Genomic DNA, 16292 nt, shown 5'->3' with positions numbered 1-16292 from the left:
CAGGGAAGACCTAGAAACCAGCCAATCCATACAGCTCCAAAATGGAACTGACTTTCCCATGCTCATAAATAAACTAAATTTTTGAAACTTCTCCTCCTCCAATGACCCCTTTATAGCTCTCTCTACAAGGGCTCAGAAGAGGGGAAAAAGCTTTTTTTTTCCCTCATATATTAGACATAGCAATCTTTTGGCATAGCATGATCAATCCTTAGGGAGCACACATGAATCTCATCAGTCCTGCTACTTAAGACAAAGTCTTGGGCACAATAAATCCAGGAACACTGCCATGAGAAGACTGCTTACTACGTGGAAACACAGCATCAAAACCTTTTAAGCACTCTCTGTTCAGGACACTGGTTTAATTTCAGACCATCTATCATCAATAGCAGATCCTCCTGGCTCTCCTCCACAGACTCTTAGGAAAACCACAGAGAAAACCAGTAGGATGCAGTTTTTAGTAAAGCAAGATGCAAGAAAAGTTATATTAAATCTAATCAAAATGGCAGCTGTGAGATTAGGTGCAAGTAAAAGCTCCCTAATGGTAAAAGCAATTTAGAACTGACCAGCTGCCAAAAGATCACTGATGAAAAAAAAAAAATCAATGTGAACATTCAAAAAAGAGATTAGTCGACACGCTCAAAAAGAACTTATGGGAAAAATCTACACACAATGGTCAGAGATCATTATCTACCCATCTGTAGAGAAAGCTAAATATCCAAGCTGTTTTTCATTTAAAGAAGGCAACTTTGGTCAAAGAAAAAGCTCTAATACCTTTGCACCTAAGAAGTTTGTGCTGCACACTACATAATATCCGCTCTGTCTCTGCAGATGGTTTCCTCAGCAGGTAGGGACAAGAATGCCCTGCTCATTAGTCCTGTGCCTCAAGTACCCTGAAATCACTCCGACTTTTCCATTATTTGATCAGGCTCCATTTTAAAGTTAATCCCCCTCCTCAATTCCTATGTGAAAGCTACTCCAGAATTTGTTTCTGACAAAATATTTGGGATAAGGTAATTCTTATCTAGTCCAAGGAATCACACTAGTATTGTGCTTACACAAAAATAAAGGAGTATTATCTGGTCCCTCCTGGCACAAAACTTCTAAAAAAAGAAGGGCAAGAGAGAGAAACAAGTTGCTTCTCCCTAGGCTGACTCTAGAATAACAATATTACAAAAAACAAACAAGAAACACTGAAGGACACCTGGACATGAGAAATATGTGACACTCAAAAACATAAAGGCCGTTCTTAGTCTGGGGGGTTAATGCAAGAGTTACCTGGTCAGCTGAAATTCAAGTTGTGCTAGAGCATCGACTATCCACAAAAATAGCAATGCTATGTCTGCAGTTGAGAGGGCACTAACAGTGCCTGTGTTTTGCTCTTATTTTAAGTGCTGGAATTATTAATTCAGTTTTTACTGCAATTTAACAGTGAACATTTGCACGTGAAAGAAGCTAAATCCACACAGAGCTGCATAATCACTGCTATGTGCAAGAGACGAATCATTAATGGCTGAAATGTTGCAATTTACTGTGATTATGTCAGTTAAGGTATTTTTACTTTTTTTTCTAGTAGAATTAGTATTCATGAGCTAGATTACAGTTTGTTCCCATATGCCACACTCCTCTGTGTCTATGGTGCATCCTTTGAAAGACACCTGTACAATTTACTGTGACATCTCAGGCATATCTAAGACAACCACAGGATACTTAACGTGATCACAGTCCTAGTTATGACTATTCAGAGAAACACACTTGAAAAGTATGTCATTCATTACAGTGAGTTTTAATATGATAACAATATTTTTAAATGTGTATTTTTTGTGATCCGTCTGGTTGAGCTTATTCCTAAAATATTTTAACATCAATCTTATAATCATATACCAAAAAATTCTGAACTCTTTCCTAGAGAAGGTCCAAAGAAAGAAAAGCAATTATTTGACCGAAGAGAAAATTATAGAATGCAAAACGTACTAAACATAAGAATTACCGCTTCTCCTGAAGAATTTCTGTAATTCAGAAAAACTGTGGTTTAAAACTCCCTGTTGTTTTATTGAAATAGCCCTTTTTCTCTGAACTTCCCAAACTGCTACATCAGATATGTCAGGGATTTTAAAAAGTTCCATTCTATGAGGATAAGAAGGCAAATGAAATGCAGCTACATTAGATACTCTCAGCCTCAATTAATTTCCCAAATAGAGAATAAATTTTATAATTTAAGTTCCTACAATATTTACTTTGCTGTGGAGAGATTATATGTGTTTATATAACGTATACCAAATGTTAAAGTACAGCATAAAACAGATTACTTTTTCCAGCCTAAGCTTGATAGCATCTAAAGATTAGACATAAACAAGTTTAACTCTGCTCCACGATACAGAATTTACCACCAGCATTTCTAGGTCATGCACAGCAGTACTTGGAAGACAGAATACACAAAAAATGTATCACCTCAGAGTCTGCATATTGGTGCTTATTTTTTTTGTGTGTGTACATCTACATGGGCATTAGGATGAAAGAAAACCTGAAGAATTATTGAAAAAAAATTACTAGATTACTGTCACAAAAAGAAATGCATATTTTATTTTCATTCACTGTGACCTACTTACAGGCAGAACTCAGTAAGAAGAGGCTATTACACCCACAGAGTCAATAGAGTCAATTATGCAGCCTCTATTCTGACAAAACTTCCACTGATTTGTATGCAAAATTCCTGTATTTCCTCAGCCAAGTGCAGAACTAATGTAGTATCTTTACACACAAATCATCAGATAATAGAGATGAAATCCTGGCTACATTGAGATCGATAGGATTTCTGCCACCAGTCTCAATGGAGAGATTTTATCAGTAGTGCTCAATAAGGTGGAAAAGTCACGCATCACAGGACTGTTCCATGGCTAAATAAATTGCTATTTAAAGTCACTGAAGGCCTTTCAAACCATAGAAAAACAGGCAAGATGAAGCAGGGTTTCATACAAGCCTAGCAAAACACTGTACTTCCACTGTTTACAAATACCCTTCCAACACACGCAGCTCTCACATCTGTCAGTAGGCTGAACATTATTTCCTCTGGATCCTAATTTTGGAGTTGTCATAATGATTACTCTCCCTTCTCCTAATCCTCCCCCTGATGCCATTCTCCACCCACACATATAAATCAATCCTCCTTTTGTTCTGCAGGTGTCTGACCAGCCTGAGCTCCCTGTCCCTACAGGAAACTCCTGTGCAGTCACAAGACACAAAGTCATTAGACTTGCCCAAACAAAAAGCATCAGAAGGTCTCCTGTGTACAATGTGTTTGTAAGAATAATCTGTGATCTTGAGAAATCAACTAAATTGCTCCTTCATTGTTATCTAAGCTCAAAAGCTTTTTTAGCAAGCTTTATAATCAGCCCAGAAACATAGCTTTGGGTGGAAACTTGTGTGACAAAGGAAACATATGATCAAGTTGCTATTAGTTCTCTCTGGAAATCCATATATAATGTGTAATTTTGTAATTAAACATTCCTGAGTGTGGGACAAATCTGCAAGTATCTGGTTTTTAACTAAAGAATAATACTTAAATATTAGTAATAGTAACACTAAATAATACCTCATATGATATATTCTGTGAAAATGGCTTTTAGGGTATGTTTGCACTTAAAATCATAGAATCACATAATGGTTTGGGTTGGAAGGGACCTTAAAGATGATCTCATTCCAACCCCCTGGCACAGGCAGGAATACCTTCCACTATCCCAGGTTGCTCAGAGCCCCGTCCAACCTGACCTTGAACACTTCCAGGGATGGGGCAACCACTGGGCAACCTGTGCCAGGGCCTCACCACCCTCACAATAAAGGATTTTTTCCATTGCAGATTCCACTGAAAAAGCTCTGAAACTACTAGCTTAAGGTAGAAACCACATTTTGGCCTGAATTGAAAAAGAAATCAAAAGAGAAGAACAAAAATATAACCATTTTCTTAGCCAATAAAATAGTTGTCCATTTAACAGGTCAAACTCAAGTTTATTGCTTTCTGAAATTTCTTGTTAAAACAGAAGGAAAAGAGTGTTGAGCTACTCAGTATCCCTCCCCTCCTTATAGTGAGACCTTTTCTGATCATTTTTCTCCTTCCAAAATAGTTGCCATGCATCACATATACAGTTGAGATAATAGATTCATATTGATGCCAAAAGTAACAAGCAATAAATATACTTTATCTTCCAGAGGAAGAAAAAAAGAAAACAAATCAAAACACTATATACAGATATTGTTTCTTGGTACTATTTCTTTGCTACTCTCAAGTTTAACACGTATTTTGAAATACGCAGTTTCAACCTCAAAAACAGAAAACCAGGAGGTGTTTATATATGACCACAACAATTGGGTACAGAAAGTCCCATTAAAAATGGCATAACCATGGGATGATTGGAAAACAGACAATTACAACACAGGATGCTGCTGGTGCAAGAAGGACCTGCATGAAACAGGAAAAGCACAACCATGCACCATTCCCTGCACTTTGGTCACATGTTCCAACTCCTCAAAACACCAGTGCAATACATCAATAGCAAAAAGGAGGCAGAGGTGAAGACAGAAAAATCACTGCAAAAGCTAAACCTAGCTCTGGCTCACAGAGGAATTTCTGCAGCTATGCCAATCAGGGGAGGAGGAGACGCAGCCCAGAACCTTGTGCAGCCCAGACCTGGTCAGGTAAAGAGAGGATGACAGGTAGCTCAGCTTTACTCTGAGCATAGCTGCTCATCCTCCCCTGCAATTTAAAAGCACAGTTGAGCATAGCATAGAAGAATTCACCGTTTCAGTATCACCAGAACCCTAAAAGACCCAGAAAAATGTTAACTTAGGACAATGTTGTCACAGCAGTTACAGACATCACTGAAGAAACCAGCATAGACCAAGAATTCACACCAAAATCTCTCTCTAGGCATTTTTCAATATCAAATTTAAAAAGCTCTAAAGTTTTTTGTTTTTAAAGGCTGCAATTTATGAATCGTTATTTAAATCAGGTAATGTGATCGACTTAAGTGCCTCTTTCTACCACAACAGCAGTCAGCTTCCTGTCATCTATTTGGTGGACAACGTCAAAGATGTATAGAAGACTGTAAATATTGACTACTTCTGCAAGTAATGTTGAAATACAGGTATAAAACCAATAAAACTAATTTTGATACGTAATGCAAATACTTAAAATCTCAAATTCTGACACTGCTCAGCAACTAAGGCCTTTGTGGACTCCAGCATATCCTCAATAATAATGCCTCCCACATTAACAAAAAATCCTTGCTTTTACAGCATTACTCCCTTTTTCCTTAGCTGGGATGGTGGGAAGCCACAAATCAAGCTACAAACTGGGGAAGGATGGGAAGGAAGGAGAACTCTACCAGCTGACAGCTTTCATGTAATAGGGAGTAAGTTGCACAGCAACATTCAGGCTTCATTTCTCAGACACTTCTGTGTCAGGAATAGGAAAGGAAAGACAAAAGCTAAAGCAAAATCATCTCAGATCGATGCACTGGACTGCTTCCAATCTTTCAATCCTTTATTACACAAAACAGTGGAGACAAAACTGATTTGCCTTCCAAGGAACTGTACTGCAGGCTGAAAGAATAAGAGCTGGGTTTTCAGGTAGGAGTTCAAAAATCTGATTTTTTTTTTAATATGAATTCTTTTTTTCTGCATACAATGTGCATTTAGTGAAGTATTTCAGTCCAAATAGAAGCTATTATTGCTTCAGGTTAGACAGCAAATCAAATATCAAGAAGAAATACAACAATACCCTTGCCAGACTCCCTTGAACATCATGTTCCCACTCTTGAATTTAAGTTATGAGCATCCCAGTGAGGAGAAAGAACAGCTAAGTAATATGAAGGATTGAAGAAGTGAATTTCCAAATGGAAAGAGCTTAAAGCTTGGTGATGGCACAAAGATGTTAAAAGAAAAACAAACCCAACCCCCACAGTGTTTGGAAAGCGATGGAACATTTAGAACAGGGACATGTACTGCAGCAAGGAAAAATATATTACCAAGAAAAAGCTTCCTGACAGGAAGGTAAATTAAACTGAAAGTATTATCCCAAATGTCTTACAGCAACTTGAATGGGTTTTTGCATCTAATCTGAGAAAACCCACGAGGGAATACTTTAAGATCTACCTAATTCAGAAGCCTTACAAGCAAGCCATGAAACTGGATATTCAGCGTGACCAAACAAGGACCAATCAGGAGATAAAATACATTACTTTTAAATCTATTTTAAAATGTCTGAGGTCATTCTACCTCCCTTCCCCCTCCAATATGAACAAACATCAATATACCTGTACATAACAATAAAATACAGGAAAAAAAACCTGCTGGGAACCCTGGCAGAGCTAAAGTGAAGCTCACAGTAAAACCAAAACATGCTGTTTGTTTTACTGCCCATATTTATCCAATTAACTTCTTTCCTTTATACCCAGGTACCAAGGATATGGATCCCACTTGGGATGTACCCAGTCATCTTTCAAAACCTACAATACCTTCGTAATAAAAACTTTTTAATTTTTACTGATGTTCAATACAGGAGTGGCCACTAGGAAGCACAGTCAAGAACAGAAGAGAAGGAGACTGACACAAGCAGCAACAAAATGTGAACTCTACACCAGGAAGACTCAGAATTTACCAAAATCCAGTGACAAGCAAATCTCAGTGGGAGACACTGGAGCTTTGGCACTTTGGACATTCAGTTACACACATACACACACACACGGAATCAACTTCCATGTGAGAAGCTAATCAGACATTTTTAAATTACTTATTTGCCCCTCATCTCATTAATTACATCTCTAGAGTGTTAGTCAGATGTGCAATTTTGAGTAATTGATATTAAGAAATAATTAATTAACCCAGAATGAAGTTTTATTTTTCACTAATTCAAATTCTATCACTGCCTGTCAGCAAAATTTCACTGAGGCGCCAATCAGGACTTAAAGTCTGAGTGAATGGAGAGCCTGAAAGAGAAACTGTTCCACTGCAGATGGGACCCTAACTTAGATCAGCAGATCTTTGAAAGCCTGGATTTTTAAAGTTCTGTTTTTTCCCCAGTGAGGCTCCAGGTTCTTTGAATACCTGTCTGTCCTTGAGAATGAAGGAAGGCAGCAAGAAGGAAGAGACTGTAAGTTGCCATTCCTGCAGTCTTCTCTTGTCCAAGACTTCTTTTATAAAGGGTGAATGTATTTACAGCTATGACTACCTTGCAGAACAAAAGCTCTATCTTAATCAGGTATTAAAAGTTAGGAAGAAATTGTTAGGAATTTTGTATGTTTTCTTGGATTATTCCCAGAACCTGCCCCACATATCCTATGTGGTCTCAGCATACATTTTGTAATATTTACATTATTAACCACTCGCCTTTCATGGTTGACAGTGACCTACATTTTGCATAAGTTAAAACTTGTGTAATACTGAATTAATTTAATAAAATGAACAAACATTTGACATAATTATGACAGAGGTTGCATGAGGTGAGAATGCATTTACAGTGGCTGTAAGAACAACATATGTAGCTCTATGGAGCTTTTTTTATACTGAAATATCACAGGACTGATATCTTACCTGTCTTTATACACTTTTGCATTAAATCCACATATATTAATACTGTGCTTGTATCATTACAATTTCCAGGATATCAGGGACGTTATCTTCATAATATACTAATAAAAAAGCATAATACAGAAAATAGTGTACAATATCTTAGTTGTACACTAAAGGAGCATACATAAATCCTGGCCTAATATGAAATGCTGAGAAAGGGAAATTATAAAGCACAAGACGTGACAACGTTGCTGTTCAAAAATTATCAATATTACTTAGAGTAAAACATTACTCCTGTCAAATACTATCAGTTTTCTTAAGACATCTGGCTACCCAAAGGAGAAGACAGCATACAACAAATCACTGAAAACAAGATGCATTAAAAAAGGTGTATCTTACTAACTAGAGATGTCTAGATTTACCTGTATCAAGTTCTCAAATATTCAGCAGTATTTAGCTTTGTAGTACTGAAAGACTGCCCTAGTACAGCATTCCATTACTGCATTAGCAATTAGCTTGCATTTTATCAGTTATCCTTGGGAACAGTAGATTTGAGTATTGCTGTGAGCTCAGCATTATGAAGGTATATTTATGAGGCTTAATGCAGTGAAAAGCCAGAGGACAGCAGCAGCATTTAGAAAAAACTGTAGCACAAGGAATACAGAAGCCAGTGACAATATGGTGTACAATTAATATTTACCATTAGAAATAGTCTCACAAAAGCAACAGTACTAATGATAATTCCCATTTGCAAATCACTGATTTAAAAATATGTACAATACAAGTTATAGAATTATTTCAGTTTACATAAATTGACTGCTTAAATGCAAATGTGCCTCTTGGATATTTACAGTTTCCAGCTCTATACAAAGCAATTATTTAGTCACTGCATTGTAGAGGAAAAGCAAAAGGACTAACAAATGTTAGTTGCAAAATATTTTCATCACACTTCCCTCAGATTTTAACATTCAGAAAAAGGAAGTTCTCTATTCAATATTAGCGCAGTATTTTGTCCTACTGCTGCAGACAAAATAATTTAAGGAGTACATAGCAATTATATAGAGCCTTACCCTTTCTACCGGTGAGCCATAGCATGCAATGACGAAACATAGCAGTGGCAGATGGCATTGGTGTTAGGAAATGTGAATAAAAGGATAATAGCAGAGAAATGGTGACTGGCAGACAAGACACAGAAATGTAGATGAAATGAATGCAAGCTGGTAAATCTTGAAGCAAAGCTCCACCGTTAAGCCAAATGTTGCCTCTAGTCTCCTCATAATTGAGCATTAAGTTCTATTTGGATACAAATTGCAACCTTCAGACCAGTCTTGATTCTCTTCATAAAGAAATGCATAATTGTATCTTGATAACGAAGATCAGAAACGTTTTGTAAGCGAAACCCATAATCAGAAGCACATTACTTTCTCCCCTTGAGTGATTTATTCTTTACATTATTAATCTCCAAATCCTGCCAGAGCTACAGTCTCTTTCTAGCACATATGTATCCACTGCAGATGTAAATCCCTGCCTAACCTGCAGCACCCCTGGATCCAGAATGTTCTCAGTGTGCTCATTCATGCTGTTCTGTTGCCAAACATTTAAAATCATCCATCAAATACGAGTGGAATCTATTATAAGGAAAAACAATCTCTTCTTTCAGCTCACCCTGAAAATGGAAGGTTTTCTGATCAACAGTTATTGTGAAGGTGCTGTCGTCCTCATCGTCTATACCAATCACAGCTCCCTGTGAAACAAAGAACAAAATCCTGATAAGGCAAGCAGTGACATCAGCAGCAGACACTCTATCACTACACCACTGGAATTTAAAAAGCTTTGACAAATTAAAAGCAAACTGAATACAGTAAAGAGCAGAAAGATTCTCTGTTCAGTCATAGGATGCAGTCAGTTCTTTAAAACAATAAATTTTTAGTTGCAGAAAAAACCAGTAAATGTTTGTAAAGCTGATTTTCTGGATAATAATATGCATCTTTTATTTTTGTAATGGAGGTGGCTTTATGCTGCAGCAGTTTACTACTTATATTTTAAAGAAGAGCAAGAAGCAATATTTTATATGTATTTTCTGGGTATAAAAATAATAATTCATAAGTACTCTACAAAAAGAAGCTCTTGACCTGATTTTATCTACCAGCCTGTAATAAAAAATAAATCATTCTAGCAGAATGAATTTGGCCCATCATGTCATGTCACTGGTATACTGCATGATCTAATTTTCAGTCCCTAAGTAAATATTAAGAGTATGTAATCAGGATATATCGAAAGTAACTAGCTTTGTCGTCTAATTCTTCATGAATTATTACAAGGAAATGCAAATAAATTAAAGACCATCTGTGCTTAGCTATTTACAAATCTACCCACATTTTCATTCCTGCTCCCTCTAACACTTATAATAAATAAGTTTCACCCAGGAGAAGATACAAAAAAAAGGACAATTCCACATCTCTGCCAACTCCAATAAATTGTAATATTTAGCTCAAAAATCACCAGTGGATTTATTCAGTTTCTCTTCTTCTCCAAGGCAACACAGCACCAGGATCTGTTCTATCCTTCCACCTCCCACAAAACAGACAGACATCCCTGGAAGGTTCACATATTTAAAGGGTAAATTCTGCCCTTACTCTCAGAGTACACGAAGAGTAACACTAGTACCAGGAGACGTGAGTCAGTTCCAAGCAGTGCTTCCTTTCACTCAGCCAAGCATCCCACAGCAGCTGCAGGGCTGGGGGTCAGGGATACACCAGGCCGGCCAAAACCTAACGGGGGTTTGGGGACAGACTTGGGCAGAGGGAGCTGAGTCAGTGTTACCCACACACGTTCCTCACAGTCCCTACATGACATCTGTGGCCTCTGGGACCAAGTCATGCATGGCTGCGACCACCACAGGCCCCACAACAGAGTGGTAGGAGCCAGTAAGAACAGCACCAACCATCTGTAATCCAAGGCAGTGCGGCAGGAAAGGAGAGCACCAAATTGGTTTTTTATTTCCCTCCACTGATAAAATGTGCCACTTAACTTCTCCAAGAGTTTCTTCCACACAGGTTTTTCGGACAGCTCTGTGATCACTATTAAAAAGGCCCCTAAAAAGTGTATCCAAGCCAGTATAACTCTGAATACTTTTAGTGCCAGCACACAACAACCAGCATATTTTGTTTTTAAATATACCAGTAGATAAAAAATATCTGGCACTCTAAGTACATGTTTTGCTATGCAGTAAATCAGAAGGTCACTGCAAGTTGTACAGTATCATTCTCCTCAACAGCTGTACCATAGAATCACTACAGTCGGAAAAGAGCTCTAAAGTTATCCCGTCCAATTGTTCATCCAGCACCACCACATTCACTACTGAATTATCTCAGCAAGTGCCACACCCACACATCTTTTGAACATTTCCAGGGCTGGTGATTTCACCACTTCCCTGGGCAGCCTGTTCCAACGCTGACCATTCTTTCAGTGAAGAAATTTCTTCTAATATCCAATCCAAACCTCCCCTGGGGCAACTTGAGGCCATTTCCTCTCACCCTGTCACTTGTTACTTGGGAGAAGAGACTGACCCTCACCTCACTACAACCTCCTTTCAGAGAATTGTAGAGAGTGATAAGGTCATCCCTGAGCCTCCTTTTCTCCAGGCTAAATATATCAAAAACCTGTAAGTCAGACACCAAGAACATGACCAAGATATTCTCTGCAGAGGATATAGGTTAAACTCATGTAAGGCTAAACACAGACTGGGACAGCTGAGTCCTGCCCCATCCTCAGTGTGGGAGCAGGGAGAGCTCTCCTGGGCCTGTGAGTTCAGCACAAACCTGTGCATTGTGCACAGACTGTCACTGCAACACTGGGGTCTGAGCCAGAAGCACAGAAGATGCTTCAGCTATCATGCAGATAATACATATGAACAAGTAAAATCAGAGTGGGAAAGTTTACGTATATTCCAGAAAACTTTAGCAGGAGTTAAGCATAGTGCAGACGACACAGAATCCTCTATGAATACACTTTCCTAAGTACACCAAGACAATCAACAAAAGAATTTGAAGATGAAACTTCATGCCTATGAAAAGTGTATCAAGAGCAAAAAGGTGAGGAACAAACTTTTAATAATCCATTCAAGAGAAAAGGAAGTATTTTAGACAAATTGTGTAAATTACATGTTTGTTTATGTTCACACCTACAGTTACAAATCAACAATTACTCTAAACAGAAAACCTCTTTGATAGAATTTCAGACTGCAGAAGCCCATCTGTTCAGCTATCAGTATCACTGTCATCTGCCAGAGGAGCTGCTTTGCAAAAGCAAAAAAAGGGAAGATTCCTTCCTCCTTCACAAAAAAAAACCCCACCAAGTAAATCACATATATTCAGAGAAAGGCTGGGGGAGTTTGTAAGTTTTTAGAAAACACCAAAGAACAATTTGGGATGGAAGAGTGGCAGACGGGAGAAGAGAAAGGGATTGTTTTATGTTAAATACATATAAAGATGGACCATGCAACATTGAACAGATTGCTCTCTTTTAATGTTTCCTAAACTGGCAGGCTGAGGCTGACCTCCACACTGCCAGGCTCACAGCACTACTGAAGCAGGCATGGCTTTTCAGACTGAATTTTTCTGCAGAATGAAAAAAACATCCTTGTGAGTCTTTGGAAATGTCTTGTTCTAGGTAGACAGTGATTTGAACTCATATTATTCTTAAAGAAATTCTGAATTAAGATATCAATATATCAAGCAAGACAAAGTGCAAATAAGTGATCTGAAATCCAAGTTAATGGGGATTCTCTGAGTCTCAGATGCCTCATACAGGCACCCCTGTAATAGGCCCACAGAAAGACTAGAAAGGATTAGTGACAGAAGGAAGGAGTAACTGGAAGATGCACAGCTCTCCTTTAACACTCATCACACTGTTTGTAAGACCACAGACCCCCTTCCCTAGAATTCTCTTACTTCAAGACTCAAAATGTTCCCATTCTTATCCATTATCCTCCTGTATATACACATGTACCTCCACACACAGAAATGAGAACTGCAAACAGCAACGTTTTCATGGCATGCTACCACTAACCCATCTTACTCTGCCATAGAACACCTTTTAATATAAAATAGAAAATATTTTCATATAAAATGTATAATATTTTTATACCATATATAAATTATATGATGTAATTAGCCCAGCATGTCACTTGACCTCTAATGTTTTCTTTCTTTAAATACTTTCACTATTTCAGCATTTTGCAGAGTCAGGAATAGAGCACAAACCTCAAAAGTCTCCTTGCAGTTCTCTCCATTAGGACACATTATACACAGTAAGTCATTAAGTACTGAATAAAACAACACTTACCCTGAGTCTAACACACCCTCGGCGTGAGCCTCTCATCATTTTGTCTTTTGACTGAAACAGAAAAAAAACCAGAGCAGTGGGTTAACAAATACAGTAAGAATAAAGTTATTCAAAGCAACAGAGAAAGAATAAAGCATTTTTATATCATGTTTTAGTGACGGATTAAACAAGATGCAACTTCTGTTACAAAATAGGTTAGTTCCCACACAGAAGTACACCACCATGGTACAGAAAATGAATCCTTCAAAAAACAAGAACACAATATCCCACTTCAAGAAGTTTTCTAGATATCTTCAAGAAATACTTTCAAGATGCAGTCCACACCTTTATAGAAAGTAAAAAGAAGAAGAAAGGACTTGAGAAATATTAAATATCAGCAGTATGCTGATTCATATCTTCCTCCTTTCTCTCCTACTCTCAGAAAAGTGTCCATAAACCAAAATCCAGCTGTGCAGGCAGAATTGTATAAATTAAATTATATATCTGTCAGAAACTTTCCCTGATTTAGACCCCTTTTATGCAGATACAGAATTCATGCTTAGCCATGTTTGTGTATCTACTTCCTAGCTAGTACAGCCCACTGTCATTATTACAGTTAGAAAAGTTAATATTTGTAGACATTGAAGCAACTGGAGCCCAGATCAGAAAACAGGATTTTCATGTCCATAAATAGTCCTCAAACCTGCAGACTAACCTACCTTGCAAAATACTCAATCTCTTCTTTATTATCTGTTTGAAGCACTGACAAAAAAGCCTCAACCCCCCAAGTAGAGAATTCTAAACAGTCAATACACTTCCAGCTTGAAATTGTGATACTTGATCTTTCAGCTATTCCCACCACTGTCTCAGGCAAAGCTGACAGTAACCACCAACATTGGGCAATAGTGGCAAGCTCAAGTGGAACACACAAACTATTTAAGGTAAAGAGGAAAAAGAAAACATTTAGGTCATTCTGAATACTTGGTTTTCTGAAAAGGGCTGGTTTTTGACTACCCATACACACACTTTCTGATTTTTAAATGATAAATTACTTGCTATTGTAGCCTTATCTGAAAGGTAGTCCTGTCTAATGAAACCCCCTCTCTCTTGCCATCCAAATATTCAAACTACATTCTTTCAGGTCAGGAAAACAACTGTCACTGGTGTCTCATGATCAGATTCTCTTGCGGTCATCTTCTGAAATACCCACTTCTTTCCAACAGTGTATCAAGAATTCCATCAAGACAATATATTTATGTTATTATCACCAGACCTATTTTCACTGAAGCCATTAGACAATAAAATCTTGCTGACATCAATGGAAAAAAAGACAGGACAAGAAGTATCAGTCTTAATAGTAACAAATTATTCTTCATCTGCAACATGCTTTAGATATAGCTACAAGGAAAGAATGAAGCAGTCCTAGCAAGTCCTGTTCACTAAAGATAATGTAAAAGTACAGCACTTGGGGCTTCAAATAATGTTTTAGCTGACCTCTCACTCAATTCAGGCTCTAATTTATCAGAGCTGTCTTCTGAATGTTAGAAGCCATCAGTATTAATCTATTTGTTTTCACATCAACATACATTATCTGGTCAAAGTGAAATGGAAGTAAAGACCAGTGGTGCCTCCATAATGTATTATACAGATATATAATTTCTTTTTAGACAACAAGTACATATGGAAGACTTTTTGGAGCATTGTTTTGTTTTGGTCTTTTTTTTTAACCTCAAGCCCAAGAAAGTGTCTAGCTACAAAGTTTATCCAATAATTTCCTATGAGAAATGGTGTATATTTGGGACATAGCTCACTAGAGTACACTTTAATTTTTTATATTCACTGCCTTGAGAGTTCTCCTAAAATGGGAGGACACTTCTGAGAGTTTATCACTCCCTCTGGTGGTTTCTGGAAGAAATATTGGCATAATCTAAACAGGAAAGAAAATATCTGGACTGAGGCTGCAACTGTGCAGCAGCTGCAGGGACCCGACCAGATCTGACTGCCCGGATCACACACACCAGGCAAAGCCCTCTCAGCTCCCTGTGCTGGGCACAGACACAGAACCAGAGCACAAAAAAAGCAAAGGCAGCAGAAGAGACATTGGGTTTGGTTGGGTTTAGACCCCTCAGCTACGTGTAGGGTATACGAGGGCTTGTCCCAGTACAGGAGAGGGCAGAATCCCAACAAGCCCCATTTCCACTGACCATCAACTCTGCTGCAAAAGATACGGTAAAAGCCTCCCTATTTTTTGTCCACCACATTTTAATGGAATGGAAATTAAGTTTAAACATTATAATGTTCTTAGTCTGCAAAAAGATTCACAAGAGAAATAACAGGTCAGCGTGTGGGCTTGTATACCTACAATTTCACCATCTTCAGACAGAGTTTTACTTGGTTAATACCAATTATAAGAAAGCAGTAAATTTAATTCATTCTACCTAAGTGCAATAAAGCACCCATCACCCCAGCAACTGAATTCCCTGAGCTCCAGAGCAGGCAGATGTCATCACACACAGTGCTGTATTTTCTCACTGGCAGACAGCAAACCTTCCACTGTTGCTGCAGGACAGTACTTTAAAATAAAATTCAGCTGACATTTTAGATTTTGCCCCAGCCCCAACTAGGATTTTATAAAAATACAATTCAAATATTTTCAACTTCCCCTTATTATTCTCTGGTAGAAATTAGGTTATCCAATATACCCTATTAAAAATAAAGCCATCCCATAACTGTTTTGAGGAATGGTTCCATTTCACTGAACGAAAACTCATACAGCAGAAAGACATCTCTGAATGGCTAATAAAAAAAGCCACATTTTACCTTCCTTTTATATTTAAGATTTTAATATGCAGCCATCTTTTTTCTGTGCTCAGTTTTATAACCAGACAAAATTACATTTTCCATAAGCTTTCAATACACACTGTACTGATTGTAATGATAAAGGACTTGAACAGGTTATAAGCAGACAGCAATATGAGATAAATTTCAGCTGAAACTCAAATAAAAATTTGTAGAAATGAACAAAGCTATAGAGTATTGCTGCAGGGGGAATACAGGTATCTCCCAAAAATATGTGGCCTTTATTGGTTTCTCTTTTACACCCACACAGCCCAATTGATCACGTACAGAACTGATCTAACATAAGGCATTTCAGGTAACCTACAAATTCTTAAGAGAAGTGAAAATAATGTATGGGCTTATTTAAAGAAAACAAAACACAATCAGAATCCTAACCCAACCCCCAAAGGCCCACAGCCCTCCTTCATCTTACTATTTCATTTGAGTTTTAGCTGTTGTGTGCAAAGTTTAAGGTTTCAAATACAACCCAGCTGCTCTTTGCCTCCAAAAGTTCTCAGGCACGAGTTCTGCTTGAACAGAAGGGCACAGAACTTGAAGAGGTGCAT

The 16292-nt window shown here is 37.8% G+C and overlaps 1 protein-coding gene across 3 annotated transcripts in view; it reads right to left on the bottom strand.

The window, feature by feature from the left end:
* The window catches only part of OSBPL9 (oxysterol binding protein like 9), a 57108-nt gene that overhangs the window by 35218 nt on the left and 5598 nt on the right, over positions 1–16292 (bottom strand). For all 3 annotated transcript variants that reach the window (XR_007205560.1, XM_048313634.1, XM_048313635.1), the window contains exons 2-3: positions 12910–12960; positions 9229–9307 (exon numbers count right to left, since the gene is read on the bottom strand). Coding sequence is in view for 2 of the 3 variants with exons in the window: in XM_048313634.1 (XP_048169591.1) it covers positions 9229–9307; positions 12910–12960 (130 nt within the window). In the remaining variant the exon portion in view is untranslated. The remainder of the gene's footprint in view (positions 1–9228; positions 9308–12909; positions 12961–16292) is intronic.

The sequence above is a fragment of the Corvus hawaiiensis genome, chromosome 9 (assembly GCF_020740725.1).
Source record: "Corvus hawaiiensis isolate bCorHaw1 chromosome 9, bCorHaw1.pri.cur, whole genome shotgun sequence".
Taxonomy (NCBI): domain Eukaryota; kingdom Metazoa; phylum Chordata; class Aves; order Passeriformes; family Corvidae; genus Corvus; species Corvus hawaiiensis.
The sequence above is the reverse complement of the archived record's forward strand: the minus strand, read 5'-3'. Positions and strand labels throughout refer to the sequence as shown.